Source organism: Solea solea, chromosome 9 (genome assembly GCF_958295425.1).
Source record: "Solea solea chromosome 9, fSolSol10.1, whole genome shotgun sequence".
NCBI lineage: Eukaryota > Metazoa > Chordata > Actinopteri > Pleuronectiformes > Soleidae > Solea > Solea solea.
In genome coordinates this window covers 12,761,587-12,779,648 of record NC_081142.1, presented here as the reverse complement: position 1 = coordinate 12,779,648, position 18,062 = coordinate 12,761,587, and the positions used below count along the sequence as shown (strand labels likewise).

Here is an 18,062-nt window from a genome sequence, read left to right as displayed (position 1 = left end):
ATGCACTAACAATGGCTCCTTTCATGTCCTATTACAAATACACATTTCTGCATTAATGTCATTCAAACAATTAAAACAATTATGTGCACTATTGAAATATTCCTCACAGTCCTTAATTTGTTTGCCATGTGGATTACATTTATATCAATTTATACGTGCCTAAATATGTACAATCTGAAACGGTTTGTATTCAATTGCAGCCCCTAACATAAATAACTACATGTGTTTTTCTGGTGCATCCACCATATGTGTTGAAAGAGCGACATTGTTCTATTATCACTTCTCGTGAGTTAAGCTGATTACATTGTCAATTCAGGCCTTGGAAGTAAGATGCAACTTCCCTCGGTGAGCTGCAGCAAATGTGATTTACACTATTGATCCAACACCCTGATTAGAATTTTTAATTAATGAACGAGGCTAATTGCCTGGAGAGAGGAATCTGCCCGACCCTGAATGAGCCTGATGATTTGCATTGAAGCACTGAGCCTAAGTTAATTGCTAGGCTGATTTGACTCGCCTTTCAAGGGATAATATGCTCTGCCACATTTGAAAAATTGACCTCGCTCGCTTCCTATTTAAAGATCATGTAAGCCTATGGGCAAAAAAACAGAGCGAGGAAAGGGGGGGACCCCCAGTGTTCTGTAGTTATATACATGTAAATTTGTGCTGTAAAAAAAAAGAAGTGTAAAATACACACCAGATTTCTTTATTTGCCAAGCATGTGTCCCAAATGTAGCCAGTGTTTTTCTTATTTAGGTAATGGAATTAAGATTCAGAGGGTTGGGAAATGCAAGCGAGGGCTCACTTTGCGACAGGCTGTGATACCTTAACAATAATCCCTACTTTTCCCAGAGCAGGGATAAGGGCCACTGGGGGTATTTCCACAGCCTAAAGGCCTTCTATTAACTATTAATCTTCTCCTGGAGAGCAGTGGGGGAACTGTGGAGTCACAGCTGCCATCACATTGCTTGGGTTTTTTTCAGCCCCCTATGCCCTCCTGCTCTACTGTTTTCATTGGCAAACAATCCACAGCTACGAATCAGGTTAATTAATTTTAAATAAATTACATTGGTTATGCATAATTTATGCTTAAAGCCCCGAGCTACTGGTGTTAGACAAATAGGCAAACGCCGTACTGAAACCAGCCACTTGAGCCGAGAGGAGCGCGAGTCTTTATTTATTTGATTTTTTTGTCCAAACTAAACAAACAGCTACATTACTGTTATAAAACCAACCCAGTCTCATAGAAAAACGTACCCTGGCTACGTTGGTCCACAGTGCAAAAACGTAGAGGGGTTACAATAATGGCCCTGGAATTGTATGACTGTTACATTTTTTTCTGCCTATTCTTTTGCGTCCAGGTCACGTGACTTTCAAGATTCCGGCCGTGAGAACAAAAACATGGCGGACATTTCTCTCATTTTTAGTGAAAGAAATCAATATTTTGAGTATGATTCTGCATAAAAATGCGTTTTGATTACATTTCTAGCGAGAAATATATATTTTAATTTCATAATATTCACTTAGTGAATGTACATAATCACTCGCTTGCTCGTTGTTGCGAAGATTATTCAGATCTCGCCAGAAAAATGTGAACCTGATACGTTTTGGTTGTGGCCCCAGATTACACATAGGACACCCTTGCGATCTGACGGATCAAACCCTTGCGATCTGACGGATCAAACCCTCGACAACTACATGCCTTGCGTCTGAGGTTGATTTGCCGATCGACACATTATTCTGTGGCAGCGGGAGAAACTAATATTGACAAAGTGACGAGTTACGATCAAATGTCCGCTGTGTTTAATTTTGGAAACTACCGGATCCTGTAACTTCCTGTGTGGTGCGATCTCATTGATGGGGTTTGGCGCGTCATGGGCCTACGAAGAAGAAGACGACGAAGAAGAAGAAGACGACGAAGAAGAAGAAGACGAAGAAGAAGAAGAAGAAGAAGACAAAGAAGAAGACGAAGACGAAGAAGAGGAAATAAACGAGGAAAAGGAAGCGTGGAAAAATAACTTGACCAAGCTGTGCAAATGAATCAACTTGACCCCGACGATGCCATATTCCTGGTTGATGCGTTCCTGGATGAATGCAAGGTAAATAACATCTCAGTGTCCCATGCTAATTACTTGCTAATTACAATGTCTAAGGCCGTAATAGACTCTGATGTATAGCAAGGAAAAAGTATCAAGGTACAAAACTGAAAACACTCCAAACAAACAACTATTCAGTACCTGGTTCAATGTCTTTATTCACATGCAAGCTATAGTGCTGAGCTGAGTTCATACTTAGAGCCAGTTAGAGTTTCATTCAATATACTGACAAAATGTTTCACTTTCTTTTCTTTTTTTTCAATGTAGAAAGGGTTTTTTAGTCAGTACAGATCTTATCTGTCAGTACAGATCTGAGTTTTTACAATGTAATATCATTATATATAACATTGGTTATATAATAAGATGTTTGTAGTTGGTGATAAACCTTGGTGGGTGGTTGTTCATTCTGTGGCTCTATTGATTATTTAGGTGGATCAGCATGAACACACAAAAGAAGGATCAGAGAAATCCACAAAGTTGTGTGTTTGGCTTGATGAGGACAAAGATGGTCAACCTCTGCCAAAAAGAAGTAGAGCTGGGGAAAAACGAAAGCGAGATTCAGCCACTGGTTAGTAATTTTGTTTGTTTGTTCATCAGTAGTTGCATTAATTGATTGAGCAATTCTAAATGGATATTCCTATTTTTGCAGTTTCTTCAGCAAGTGAAAAACCCTCCTGTTCTCACACTCAAGACACAACTGGAGAAAATGTGACCATCGAAAATTTAGGTTTTTCCTTTTTTCCCTTAGTACTTGTTTCCTCATTTGTTATGTGGTAATTGCCCCGATTTACCATTGCCTTCTTCCCTCTTCATTTTCAGATTCCCTCGTTCAAGATGTGCGAGACCTCTTAGGAAGTGGTCCTGAACAACCTCTGCCCTCGCACTGGAGGAACAGGCAAACTTCCTCTCTGGAAAATTGGACAGTGCTGAGGCCCTTCATGGTGAACAATATGTTGTCATCTGAGAAGCCCAAGGAGGGGGTTTGCCATCATTGTGGACACAACGCTGCAGTAGTGATGTGTAGGGACTGTTTACCACGATCACTCTACTGCACAGCCTGTGACCTTTCCACACATGAGGCCCTGGTGCTTCATAACAGAGCATCCATGGTGGAGGGGTTCTTCAGACACCTGCCACCATCCACTTTTGTTCAGCAGCATGAGGGAGGGAAATTCTCCTATCATGAAAAAGGTAGTTTTTAAGTCTCAGGTTATATAGGCTGTTTTACATTTTACACAAACCCTGGTTTACTCCAACAGGAACAATCCTCACTGTTGAGTTTTTGGTTTCATTTACTCTAATGTGTAAACTTATTCTGCTTTTTAGATTGCATGTTACCAATCGTTCCTCCCTGCTGTGACTGCTCCACTGGGCAAACAAGCTTTTCCAAGGGAAAGCCAGTTATTTTAATTGGAATGAATGGTAACATTTTTGTTATTATTTCTTCATATTGTGTTTTTTGTTTCTTGTGAACAAGAGATAATTGTTTTTCTCTGACATTACAGGAAGATACAACCTCTTCCTTCCATCAGTAAACTGCTCCTGTGGAAAAACCTTGTCAGTGACTATAAGCGATCTGGTTGAAAGTGGTTACTGGCCAGCCACTGTCAATTTTGAGACCTTGTACATGGTGGACTTGTTCACCACGTATGAGGATCTAAAAATCACTGCCCCAGGGATGTCACGACAAGCTTTTGTCAGCATGCTCGAGTGTCGAACGAAACTCTTCGGGCGAGTGAGTGAATTTGTCGTTTAAATTTGGATCACCTTTTAAATAACTGATTAATTGTTAGGACTTGTTCTTACAATCCTCAAAATTTCAGCACACATTTCTTGACAGAGCCCTTTTTTCGCCAGTACCACAGTCTGAAGCCAACCTTCGATATATCATCAGTTGTGTACTAACTGCTTACTGTTTTGTTTTGTTTTGTTTTTTCACTTTTGCTCTCAGAGTGGTAAGATATGTGGGGACACAATGCAGAGGGCCTTCCTCGAATGGGCCTATGCCAAATTTGAGGTTGAAAAGCTGTCTCAGGTCCAGCATTTTCAGTGCCCTGCATGCACACCCTCCATGTTGGCAGTTGCAGTGGATGGGAACCGCAAATTATATCGTTTCAAAAGCCAACCAGGGTGTGTAACATTCATGTACAATGAAATGCTAGTGAGCCAAAAATTAAAAATGACTTTTATACTGTAAATGTAACCCACATCTATATATTTCTTTCAAGACCTGATGGGTTTTTTGATGGAGTCTTTTTGGCCAGTGATGCTGAGGTGTCCTCCTTTGTTGATTATATCCATGGAACAACTGGACATGTAAGCTAAATTTATATTTCTTCATGTGTAACACCACAATTTAAAACATTTATGAATGTTTGCCTGTTATTTTCAAAATTTAAACATTATTTGGTATGTAACAGTATTTAAGTAAGTGGAATTATTGCATCAAATGCCATAATACATAATATATACATAATAGATTTACAGCTTATTTTGTATAATGTAACTGTATAAATGTCTGTATTTGCCCTCATCTGTTTAAGAATCCAGGGAAAGGGAGATGTGGTGCGGGTCAGTGGACAGCAGCACGAGAGTCTGCCAGCAAGTCTGCAAGCAAACTAGACGAGGAAGGTGTTGAAGTTGCTGTCTGCCGTCATGGGGTCTTGCTGAAGGGACTGAATATGTTCCGTGGAGAAATATTTGCATACCCATTATATCTCCAGAAACAGCTAGCTTCACAGACCGTCCAGTTTTTTTGCTCTGATGTGGTCTGCAAATATTGGCCATATCTGCAGAGAGTTGTGGACCACTGTCCAGAGTTGGAGGACTTGCTGAACATGCGCCCATTTCTCTCCATCATGCATGCAAAAGCGCATTCTTGGATGTGTGAGGTAATAATGACAATTAGATGTATTTCTTACCAATTTGTACCACACATTATGATTGTCTGTCCACTGCCCCTACTTTTTGTTTTCCAAATGATAACATTCATCTAAATGTATTACAGTTAAAATGGGGGGGACGCAATCAAGAAGGAGCTGGAACAACAATCGGGGAGGAGGTTGAACAGGTTAACAGCTTCCTCTCCCGAGCAGCCATCTGTTCCAAGTACATGTCAAAAGCCGGTAAGCATTCTTCATGTATAGTTGTGTCCAAATTGAGACCACAAGCCGACATATCATCTCCACATAGACCAAACCAGAAGGTGTAGCACCTCTCTACAATAGAGTGCTTCCTGGTGGTCAGGTGGAGTCAAATCTCTGCAGGTGTCCAACTCCAGAGAAGACAAACAGCACCAGACTTAAATATTTCCCATGTTCCCCCTTCTGAGAAGGGGTTTGAACACTGCTGCTCGGCCTTTGCATTTTAGATTTCCATGCATAGGTGCTCCCTTAATAATTGAAAATAATTGTCTAGTCAGCACTTTTATACTGATCAAGATTCTCTTTATAATAATTTAACTTCTGACACATTAATTAAGTGTATTCTCTCCAGGTTTATGTAACAATATTAGAGAATGATCAATGTAGTATCTGACCTTTGGTCCTCACTGTGGACCTAAATTACTGCATATACATTGTGTGTCAAGTTCGCACAGACATGCTGACAATCCAGGCAAGTGGCTGGAACAAGCGAAAGGCGGAAAACCTTGACCGGACACTGGCCAAAAGATACATCAAGGTACTAACTAGGCAAATAGGCAAATATGTATAATAACAGTTTTTAAATTGTGTCTCAGCATTTGTTAACACAGAAATGTCTTTCGGACAGACTGTACAAAGGATTACAGAGGCAACAAAGGACCTGGAGAAACTCACCGCAGAGTTGTCTATACAGCAAGACATAGTCCAGCAGTGGGTGTCTGATGTTCAGCAGTGGACCTCAGGTACTTTGAGAAAATATTTGATGGCTCTGCTCTTGTACAGCGGATCTGAAAAGAGGCTGATTGTAAACTGAGATGGGCATGAATTAATTTGTTTGTTGTCGTCCAAAGGAGCAACAACCCAAAATGACCTGCAGAGGACCATCGAGGGGTTATATTTGGGCATCAAACAGCGAAAATTTCAGCTGTATCGTCAGTCTGGTGAGTGCAGAAAAGGCCACTAGTAATGCAAATTTGTGAAAAAATGAATTCACTACTGACTTATACATAGTATAAACAGTCATTTATTTAAAAAAACAAACATCTTTTGAAGTAGGTTTACCACAAGTCAGAGCAGCATACTGAAAAACTGTCAAAATCATAATAAGTTTGAGTGCAATATCCAAATATTTCCAATATTTATGCAAAGTGCAGAGATGTCCTGACCTACAAATGTTGTAAAACACTTCATATTGTCTATTTCAAAAAAATATGAAGTGTTTTTACAATTTTTCAAATGATAATGAAACTTTTGATGCAAAAATGATCACACAGCATCTGTCACAATAATCATATACACATTCATGTATATTGAGAAGCCTTATTTTTTTATGGTGGTTTTGTGTGGTCATGGTGTGAGTGCACTCATTTTGTGTTTCTCATTGTAGGTGGGAATAAACGAAGGCATCAACTGAGAAAAAAGATTGCTCTTGAGAAAAAAGCCTTGGAAGTTGCCATCAATGACCATAATACTACTGTGGGGGAAGTTGGAAAACTCCCTCCTCCCAATGAACTCCTGGCTGTGGACAACTACTCCTGGCCATGGGAATGTAAGTACTTCCTCTGAAATGCACTGAATACCAATTGTTTGATGCACACATCTTGATGTACATATGGAATCTGATGTAAATCTTAAGACACTAGGCAATATGCAAAAAAATGAATGCAGTAATGTATAAATGGATGTTATCGAACCCCTTTTGCGAAGCGCTGAGGTACTATCACATCCTGTCAGGGTTTATTTCTCTATTGTAGGAATACACCCATAGCAGTAAGCAGTTTAGGGAAGGGTTGTGTATGAGTGGGTTCGCTGTTGGTGGATAAATAACACAAAGCATGATCATGAGATTATCACCTGTTACTAATGAATATGTTTAGGTGAAAATCCAAACAGGTGGTTTGGAGTTTTCAACAAATTTCCCCAGCTTGTTTGAAATTTGCTGCAGCCATCAAAATCACAAAAAAAACAATATGTATGCGAAATATCTTCTGTCACAATATTTTTATAGTAGTTAAGATGTAAGATAACACTTTATGTAATGTATTGCAGGTCATGGTGATATGGAGCGAAAAAAAAATGTTTTTGATAAGGTAATGCTGCTGGCTAGACTGAAAGAAGAAGAAGTCATTGTGGTTCGTGAAGTCAAACAGCACATGGAGTACATGAGGAGTGTTGCTCGACTGATTAAAGAGCTTACCTTTCAGCTCACTGAAGACACCAATGGCAAATGTAAGGACAATAAATAGTTTGTCGTTTTTTTCAATTTGCTTCTCTGGTAACCACTTGGCTTATTTATTTTTATTTTAATGTCACATTCTCAGGCAGTACAGAGGGATTGATGGAGAAAGGACATGAGGGACTACTCTGTGTGCTGAAGAAAAGATTGTGTGAAGTTGAAGCACAACTGGCCACAGCACGCACAACATACAATAGTATTCTTGGACTGCAAACATTGTCCTTAGATGACTTCTCTGAAGAGGAAGACTTGGAGAATACTTCTTCTACTGATGAGGAACTGGAAGACTAGTTATTAGGGACAGGATGTGTATCAAACTAAAACAGTGCTGTAAATAACTTGTTTGTAAAACCTGAGGCAATTTTACTGCTGTTTACTGCAAATTCCTCTGAAACTGTAAACAACCATTATGTTAGTATTGTGCATCCTACATAGCTTCACTGTAGTTGTGTAGTTTACATAGCCTATGTATTGTTACTCTCTCCACCAGTGTGCTATTTGTGCTTATTTTTCCACATGTTAGTATATTAATTCTCTCTCTCTCTCTCTCTCCCCTTCACTCACTCACTCACTCTCACACACACATACACCTTCTCTATCTGAAGATATACAGTCTTTATTTTGAACAGGGCATAGTCTCTTGGTTTTAGAAAGCCTGCTTTATTAATTTCACCCAGTAAAGTGAACTGTTGTTTCAACTATAGTCATGTCTCTTTTGTTTGTTTCATGAATAGTTTTTATTTAAGCCAGTTTCCTGTTTTATCCCATTGTGTGAGTTGTTTCTTTCAGGTAAGTCTGTCGTAAGCATTAGGCCTATATTCTAAGGCAGGGCTCATCAACTACACTTGTCCAAGAGCTGGAATTTTTCTGACAGACACCATCAGGGCCAGACACTCTTTAATTTTACTATAATATAATAGGATATATAATTAAAATGAATATTGTACCCTTGCCTTTGAAAAAACAAGTTATTTTTTAGCCTTTGTCAGTGTTAACAGACTCATATTACCTATATGATAGCAAGCCACTAGTTGAGGCTGTCAACTGCTAATGTGGGGAAGGTGATTGTCGCTGGATGAGGTGGTCAATCACAGTGAACTGATTGACATCCAGGCCGCTGGTGACATGAAGGCTGCTCTCTATGGTACAGAAAGTTTTAGGGTGGCTTGTCCCCAAAAGTATGATATACAGAAGACATTGGCCATGCATGTGCTCACTTTGTTTGGATCAACATACATCTGTGAATTTGTGAAAAGTCAAGTAGGACTGCAGGCGCATAAGGCAAGCATAAAAGCTGTCAAGCCTGATGTTAAAAAGATAGTGTTGGAGGGGAAATGTCACTTGTCTTGCAAATAGTGTGATTATTGCCTATGTTTTGTCCTAATTATAAGCCTTCAAATATGCCCTGAGGTTAAGGTTCAAAGATCAATATCTCAAAGCAGAAATAATTAAGAGCCTTCAAATTGATATATGTTACTCTCAAGGTCAAGACAATTCCAGTGATGTATGACAAAGTTTATTTTTTTTACTTTTTGGACATGAGCCCTAACAGGCTCAGGTTCAGAGAGCACTTTGAAGTGTGTGTGTGTAAATAATGATCAAAATGAGGATTGGTTGAGTATTGTTTGTATCTTTATGATTTTGGAGGACTTTATGCCAGGATGAGGTAATACAGTAATTCAAATCATTTATATACATACATCAAAGGAGACAAAGGTAGAGTGACAATTAGGTAGACTAATAATAATAATTATGATAAGAAAGTAGGCCTTGATAGAGAGGCTACTAATTGGAAACAGTAGGCCACATCCAGTCTAGGTTGTCTGCATGCAAATTCACAAGTATTCCACTGTTTTTCTATTAATTTGCTATTAAACATTGTGTTTCTGACATTCTTGACAGACCACCTCTATTTCAGTAGTTTTTGTTTTTTTACCTGGTTAAAAAATGACTGCAGTGCTGTGACTGTGCTCTTTTTCAGCCAAGTTACTCTGTCACACAATGCATCTAATGTTATAGTTAGATTTTAGTAGACAAAAAAGTGTGTGCAGTGCTTCATTGGATAACATGGATAACTAGTATTTTTGGATGACATAACCTCAGCTGCAGCCAGGCACCCTGCTGGAAATATAGCCTACAATGAAATAAATTATTATTTTGCAATCACAGATTATAATTTGCCCAAAAACAGAGATTATAGTGGTTTTTGGGTTCAGGTTATGGTAGATAGTCAACCTTTGAAATGGAATGACAACAGGTGATTCAGCCACAGCGGAGAGGAAGACAGAAGTGGGTGGAGGTCTGCCAGTATTTCTAAAAAGCATTATTGAGCCTGATGGAATGGCGTCAAATACAACTGCAAATTCTCATGGCATAACTGGAATATTATATGTTGATAGAAATTCTCAGTAAGAGAAAAGTCACCCCTCCCCGTTAAATAGCAGAATCTGATTCTGTACCCAATTCTCAAAAAAGAGTGACTTGTTTTTATATAAAATATCTCTGTTATTCCAAATTAGATACGTGTGGGATGAGAAAGAAATAATAAATGAGATAAAAATAAATGAGAGACCATGCTAAAAGGACCTGTTTATGGAAAGTGGACAGTTCTACAGGGAGTTTGTCCAAGTTGTAATTGCAGTTCAAAATAAAGCTCAGACCACCAAAGTGAGAGAATATATAGTGGGGAATAAAATTCCCAATCGAGACAGGGTTTTGTAGAAAATACTTAGCCCAATTTATCTTAAAATCAGTGTCACAAAAGTGGCATCACGTTTTTACGTGTGGGCACATGGACGTGTGGGCAACGTAGCTGCGAGAGGTCGCTGATTGGCACGTGGGTTGCCCTATCACAGAGGCACAGAGGTCAGCAGATTGACAAGTGAGTGAGGGGTGTGTCCGCGCTCTCCGCCAACATCATTCATACTGTACATCCTCTAAGGTAGGTAATGAACACTCGTACTGATATCAACATGCTAACGGAACCTGAATTATAAAGTTAGTTAGCGCTGTCTAGGTCATAATTATTTAAACAACATGAATTTATAGTGATGTGGTCAATGACATAGGGGTTTATTATCCAGCATTATATTAGTCACCGCACTTAACGTTAGCTGCAGTTGGCGGCAATGTGCTAACCGAGGACAGAATGATGAGATTAGTTGAGAACTTTATTGATACCAAATTCACATGTCACTTCAGCAGAATCAAAATGAGATAGGAGCTATAGTAAGACAAGTGATACAATCACATACACAAACAAAATACAGATATACCTAGATGAAAACAAAAATCAACTTGGAGCTATGTGAGACTATAGAGTATGGGTTAGGGTTGCATAGAATCTGTAGCCTTGTATTTGCTGCTAAGGATAATAGCAGTTAATTGGATGTGATGCTGTGATATGAACACCATTGAAACAGTGCTACATGAAGTGTTGATGTCTGACAAGACTAATAATGCTGAAGTAGGCCAAATTACAAACATTTGTAATGTGATAACACTTAAATAATGCAGTTCTTTTGTCACTTTAGTTATTAAATGTTGATTGTTTTATATTGTAGTTTGAAGATGCCACGAGGATCAACAACAACAACCTGTGTGACCTGCAGAGCAGCTATTGGTGTGGCCACCAAGACCTGCAAATATTGCCAGTCAGTACAACCCAGGAAGCAACGACTGGCAAAAAAGCTCCAGAAATTTGAGGCCAGAAAGGAGATGTGGTTGAAAAACCAAAAAAAAAACCAAACCACCTCTCATGTTGTTGATGAGGCATCTGTCTTAGTATGTGTTTAAATTCTATAGTAATTATTTACATGATTACAGCCCATATAATTGCTTATATGTCTGTATGTTTTATATAATGTATATCTGTATTTTCAGGTAGAAAAGTTAAACACATTGGGCTACATGGCCGTAGTCTTTCTTGGAAAGAAAAGGAAGAAGCAGAACACCTGGTCCGCACAAGTCCTCCATCCAAAATGGCAGTTGTCAGAGCATTCTGACAAATGCCTTGACAGGATGAAGGCTCTATATGAAGTTTTACTTAATGGTAAGTGTGTGCGATTGTTTAAAATCTTACTCTACAGTCAACATAAATATAAATGTGGGCCAAAAATAGCTTTTCACCTGTTGCTTCATTAAATTTAGTCTTTGCTTTATCCAATAGGTATTTCTTTCTGAGGTGCAATAATTAATTGATATTTGGGATTATTAATCAATTATACAATTAATCACCAACAAATTTGATAAGTGATGAATAGGTTTGAGTCATAAGTTAAGTTATGTCATAAGTAAAGTTAAGTTAAAAGAGTCTCTGCCTTCAGAGTCATACATATAAATATATATGTATACAGTATATACATCATCTTTGACTTTGGGAAACACTGGTCAGTATTTTTTAACATTTTTTTATGCCTTTTGGGCCAAACAACTAATCGATCCATTGAAAAAAAAAAAAAAATTGACAGATTGTAAAAATAACCATTGTTTGCAGTAGAGCTGAAACAATTAATCGATTACTAAATGAATCAACAACTGTTTTAAATAATCGATGAATGGGTTCAAAGCTTTTTTCATGATTAAAACAAGATTTATGATTGTTTAAGCTTCTTAAATGTGAATATTTTCGTAATTTCTTTGCTCTTGATAACAAAGAAATCATTAAAAGTCAATCATTTTGGTTTGTGGACAACACAAGACATTTAACATAATCATTTCCAGGTTTGACGAACACTGCTCAGCATTTTTTAAGGTTTTCTGATATTTTATGGACCAAAGGATCAATAGATTAATCCAGAAATTATCGACAGATTAATCAATTATGAAAATAATTAGTTAGTTCCAGCTCTAGTTTGCAGACCTTGTTTCTTTTACTAGTCAGTGAGCCACATAGCTCACTGATTGTCTGCCATACATAGCAAAAGAGGCAACAGCAAGAGGCTTCAAAAAACTATAAACACATATCTCTACTTCACGAGAGCCTACAATTTGCATCAAAATCAGCCTCACCCCAGTTCAACAGAGAGCATAGATTCCATAGGGCAGCATTTATAGACAGAAGAATACAAAAGACATACATTTCCTTATGGATCACACTCACTGCTAGAAAAAAGAGGACATTTGTTCTTACTACAGGAGGTTAATACTTTCCTCTTTTTGTACCATTGAGGTTTTACTAAACAGCAGCCCACCACCAGTCCTCCAATGCAGCCCACCACCAGTCCTCCGATGCAGCCCACCATCCAGCTCAACACCAGTCCTTCCATCCCCACCATCCAGCCCACGACCAGTCCTCCGATGCAGCCCACCACCAGTCCTCCGATGCAGCCCACCATCCAGCTCAACACCAGTCCTTCCATCCCCACCATCCAGCCCACGACCAGTCCTCCGATGCAGCCCACCACCAGTCCTCCGATGCAGCCCACGACCAGTCCTCCGATGCAGCCCACCACCAGTCCTCCGATGCAGCCCACCACCAGTCCTCCGATGCAGCCCACCATCCAGCTCAACACCAGTCCTTCCATCCCCACCATCCAGCCCACGACCAGTCCTCCCATGCAGCCCACCATCCAGCTCAACACCAGTCCTCCCATCCCCACCATCCAGCCCACCACCAGTCCTCCCATGCAGCCCACCATCCAGCTCAACACCAGTCCTTCCATCCAGCCCACAACCAGTTCCCCCATCCAGCCCTACCATCCAGCCCACCAACCACCTCAGCAGAAACATGGTAAATTCTGCTAATATTTTCAAATAGCATATAAATCATGATTCAATTACTAGTCTGTTTCTTTTTCATATGTTGTTTAATCATGGTATACAAAACCATGTTAAACATCTAATCGGTCTCTCCTTCTTAATCTGAAATAATACTCTAAATGAAGAAATGTACCAGAACAGCTTCAATCTTTGGTGCCTCATTTTTAGCTGTATAGAATTCACTTCAGTCTACTGTATATATGGACAAGCTCAGTATGCGCACACACACACATCAAAATACATGGCCATAACAATTCACGTCCTATGCTGGTTTCTGTTATAAATGATAATCAACTCAAAACATTGTGTAATTTAGCAAGCTTTCATATTCTGCGGGGAGCGTGAATTTCTGTCATCATAATCAGTGTCTTATTTCTCAGTTTGTTCATATGTTTTTACATTTATAAATTAGGCCCCAGATGATCATACAAATCCCTATTCCAATTAATTTCCTATATTCAATGAATATATAACAAGATATTTATTGGTTTGTTTGCAAAGATTCACTCATTTTGAATGTCATGGGACATGGGTATGACATGGACACTATACACCCCCATAGCATCACAGATGCTGGCCTTTGAACTTAGCGCTGATAACAATTTGGGAGGTCCTTTTCCTCTTTACCCAGAGGAATACGACATCCAAGATTTCCAAAAACTATTTTAAATGTGGTGTGGACAGCACTTGTAGAACTTGTAATAGCGACAATCTGTGTTAACTGACAATTGTTTTCCAAGGTATTCCTGAGCCCACATGGTAATATCCTTTACAGCAGTGATTCTGACTGTCACAAAGCATCGCCAGAAGGCTCAGTTATTCACAACCAAGGATGACTTGCTTGTGAATGAATTCCGGGGATGCCCCTTTTATGCCCAATCATGACACTCAAGTGTTTCCAATGAACCTGTTCACCTGTGGAATGTTCCAAACATTCCCAGTCTTCATCCTGTCCCAGGTTTTAAGGAGCATGTTGCAGGCCTCAAATTCAAAATCAGTTAATATTAGCTAAAAAACAATACATTTTATCAGTTTGAACATTAAATGTCTTGTCTTTGTAGAGTTTTAAATTTAATATAGGTTGAAAATGATTAGCAAATCGTTGTATAATGTTTTTATTTTCGTTTTACAGTTGTCCCAGCTTCATTGGAATTGGGGTTTGTAAAACCCATTGAATCAGATTGACAGAATCTTCATACTTAGTAAATCATTCAGTGAGACCATGCAAGACACAACTCCCATCAATATTGAGATCATTATTATTATTGAGATAGTCTGTGTGGGAGGATCTACATTCATTGTTTTTCCCCTCATCTTTCAGTCTTTTCCTTCAATTGGTCACCTGTTTGTCCATCTTGTAGTCTATAACCCTTGGTAGAGCGAATAAGTGATCATACAGCATATGGTTAAACAATTTCCAAGTATTTCAATGGGTGCCCTGCAAAAGATTACAATATATATTAGAGCTGCAACTAACGATTATTTTCATAATCGATTTATCTGTTTATTGTTTTCTCTATTAATCGTTTGGTGATCAGAATATCAGAAAATCTTAAAAAAATGTTGATTGGTGTTCGTCAAACCTTGAAATGATGATGTTCTCAAATGTCTTGCTTTGTCCACAAACGAAAATGATTGACTTTGAATGATGTCTTTGTTATCCAGAGCAAAGAAATGTAGAAAATATTCACATTTAAGAAGCTTAAACAATCGGAAATCTTGTTTTAATCATGAAAAAAGCTTCAAACTGATTATTCGATTATCAAAATAGTTGTCGCTTAATTTAGTAATCGATTCATAATCGATTAATCGATTAATTGTTTCAGCTCTAATCTATATATTTACAATTGTAATGTTACATTTTATATTTGTTATTGGAATAGAGGTATTTAGACCAGTATTCATTGCAATAACAGCTCTTCACAGATACATTTCCTTAATCTCAACAGATGCAAAAAAAAAGAAGCAGAAGAATTCTGCAGCCTCAGTAGACATGTCTACAAGGAGGAAACTGAGGGGGAAAACATCACCCACAGGTTATTAAGCTTTCCTAGATTTACATTTCACCATTTCAAATCAGACTTCAAATACAGTAATAAGATATACCAGATATACTTAAGTCATATATATATCATGTGTTGTGTGTCAAAATAGCTTTTGATACATTGATGACGATGTATGAGGTCAAACTCAAGTACTATTTTGCTCTTTCAGAATGTAACCATGGGATCCTAGAAGGGGATCCTTACTACCCAGTGAAGAGGGTGATCCGCTGCAAATTGCTGAAGGTTAGCTTTACAATATTAAAAGTCTTAGATGTACTGGAATTGCAAGCACCCCAACTAGAAACCCCTTAAACTTTGATGTTTTTTCAGGGGATCCAAATGCAGTTGGTGGAGTGGGAGCCCTGTTCACTCTGGTATGTACAATTTCTCATAGTTTTGATTGGAATAGCCTAATTCTTAGTCCTTCAAACTTAGTAATAGCCTTGGCTTGTATTTGTGGGCGGCTGTGGCTCAATTTGTCGAGGTGTCCTTAGGCAAGACACTGAACCCACACTTGCCCCCCAGTGTGTCACTGGGTGTGTGAATGCGTGCATTGGGATGCTAAAGTAATAATAATAATAATAATAATGATAATAATAAATTAGATTTCACAAACACACATTGGTTTAATGACATTTACAAAAGTCCAATGACTTGGGACTATTATTGTGCAGAAAATTGCAGAGGTCTTTCACAATGGATACCTTCAGAGAAGAGGTATATGATTTAAAATAAACGGCTACACCGTAGGTAATGCATATACAAACCTTAACCAAAATATTACCATAGGCAGGTCATTTACTGTTAGGGTTAGGGTTGTCATGTTTTGAAATTAACTTATGGCTGATGTAAAGACCTAAATGAAAAATAATCTTTTTTTATTACAGTGGGAAAACTTGGCCGCCACAGTGGGTGAAGAAGGAGAACACCACAAATTAAGGAAAGAAAATATGTGTGTAATATGTGTGTGTGTATGTTGTTATAAAGTTTATTAAAAAACATTCAAAAGCCTGAAAGACTCCCACTTTGTAAGGAACCAGACAACACATACTGTTTGCAAAAGCTTGACAGATCATCTCAGATAGATAGATAGATAGATATTGCATATTTCCAATAATATAAGTACAATTAATTAACCTCCAAGCAGACAAAAACGTGATCATACAGAAATAAGTTATTACTAAGAACAGACACGTGGTGGCAGCACTGTGTATGTCATAAGAAACTTAATCAATGGAATGGAATATTTATTGAAATATCGTGATCGAGGAGTAATACCACAAATAACACGCTAGTCGTGAAAATATTCAGTTAACAATCAGACTCCATCAAGCAAGCTAAAATGACTTCTTCTTCTTCTTCTTCTTCTTCTTCTTCGTCTTCTTCTTCTTCTTCTTCTTCTTCGTCGTCTTCTTCTTCTTCGTCCCCTTATTCTTCGTAGGCCCATGACGCGCCAAACCCCATCAATGAGATCGCACCACACAGGAAGTTACAGGATCCGGTAGATTCCAAAATTAAACACAGCGGACATTTGATCGTAACTCGTCACTTTGTCAATATTAGTTTCTCCCGCTGCCACAGAATAATGTGTCGATCGGCAAATCAACCTCAGACGCAAGGCATGTAGTTGTCGAGGGTTTGATCCGTCAGATCGCAAGGGTTTGATCCGTCAGATCGCAAGGGTGTCCTATGTGTAATCTGGGGCCACAACCAAAACGTATCAGGTTCACATTTTTCTGGCGAGATCTGAATAATCTTCGCAACAACGAGCAAGCGAGTGATTATGTACATTCACTAAGTGAATATTATGAAATTAAAATATATATTTCTCGCTAGAAATGTAATCAAAACGCATTTTTATGCAGAATCATACTCAAAATATTGATTTCTTTCACTAAAAATGAGAGAAATGTCCGCCATGTTTTTGTTCTCACGGCCGGAATCTTGAAAGTCACGTGACCTGGACGCAAAAGAATAGGCAGAAAAAAATGTAACAGTCATACAATTCCAGGGCCATTATTGTAACCCCTTTACGTTTTTGCACTGTGGACCAACGTAGCCAGGGTACGTTTTTCTATGAGACTGGGTTGTATAAAACACACGTTTAAAGTATCACATGTTTTCTTGGCAGGTTCGTTTGGATTGAAGACAACGGTGCATAATTTTAGTGCATGTGCAAGTATATCTGTTCAATAATAAAGCTTTTCCCTTGTGATGTGAATACATGTGGTGGCCTAAACAGGCTACGTCTGTTTGCCCACACTCACTTCTGCAGAGCAGAACTGGCTTTACCCGAAACCCAGTTATTTGTTCCCCAAGTAAATTAAAGAGCTTTAACAGCGCTCATAAAACTATAGTTACAGCGTGTAAGTGTAGCTCTCTTCCACACACGCTTTGCCCTCCACAACACTCTATGACCAGAAGAGACTGACCTTCTATAAAGAAACACCCCATAGGTTGTTTGTACAAGCAGCTTATTATGAGTTACGGGTACCTTTATAGTTAAGAGGCTTCTAGAAGACATAAAACATCAGTCTTGTTGGCAAATGCTGCAGAACAACACAGGTTCAAGTAACTGAGTTCTGAGGGGAGCAAAGAATGGAGTCAAGTGATGTTTTGTAGTTTTGCTGCCCCCTCTGCTTGGAATCTGAATCTCACCGTGACAAAATACATTTTATTTTAAGCTATTTGCTTAAATGACAGACAACAGGTATCCAATTGACCAGTGCCTGTGGCCTTGAAAGTGTTAGTGTGTTCAAAACTCCTGCTTTAACTGTCAACT

The 18,062-nt window shown here is 38.6% G+C and overlaps 2 protein-coding genes across 2 annotated transcripts in view; both read left to right on the top strand.

Annotated features, from left to right (window-relative positions):
• Positions 1-1,943: 1,943 nt before the first annotated feature.
• Positions 1,944-8,142, top strand: LOC131465891 (uncharacterized). The gene is made up of 16 exons (XM_058638847.1): positions 1,944-2,099; positions 2,526-2,664; positions 2,746-2,823; positions 2,916-3,287; positions 3,423-3,518; positions 3,602-3,831; positions 4,048-4,226; positions 4,325-4,412; positions 4,640-4,987; positions 5,104-5,221; positions 5,686-5,777; positions 5,868-5,982; positions 6,091-6,180; positions 6,627-6,788; positions 7,289-7,468; positions 7,561-8,142. Exons 1-16 carry the CDS (start codon positions 2,037-2,039, stop codon positions 7,764-7,766), a joined length of 2,556 nt encoding a protein of 851 aa, XP_058494830.1. The 5' UTR covers positions 1,944-2,036; the 3' UTR covers positions 7,767-8,142.
• A 4,538-nt stretch (positions 8,143-12,680) lies between these two features.
• The window catches only part of LOC131465687 (uncharacterized), a 63,312-nt gene continuing 57,930 nt past the window's right edge, over positions 12,681-18,062 (top strand). Inside the window, exons 1-3 of the mRNA XM_058638552.1 lie at positions 12,681-13,206; positions 15,450-15,523; positions 16,722-16,781. Coding sequence (XP_058494535.1) covers positions 12,681-13,206; positions 15,450-15,523; positions 16,722-16,781 — 660 coding nt within the window. The remainder of the gene's footprint in view (positions 13,207-15,449; positions 15,524-16,721; positions 16,782-18,062) is intronic.

Bases quoted from the DNA above. Each gene is read 5' to 3' on its own strand.
- LOC131465891 (XM_058638847.1), top strand. From the start codon at position 2,037: ATGAATCAACTTGACCCCGACGATGCCATATTCCTGGTTGATGCGTTC. The intron at 2,665-2,745 runs GTTAGTAATTTT...CTATTTTTGCAG, and splicing joins AAAGCGAGATTCAGCCACTG to TTTCTTCAGCAAGTGAAAAA. The intron at 4,988-5,103 runs GTAATAATGACA...AATGTATTACAG, and splicing joins CGCATTCTTGGATGTGTGAG to TTAAAATGGGGGGGACGCAA.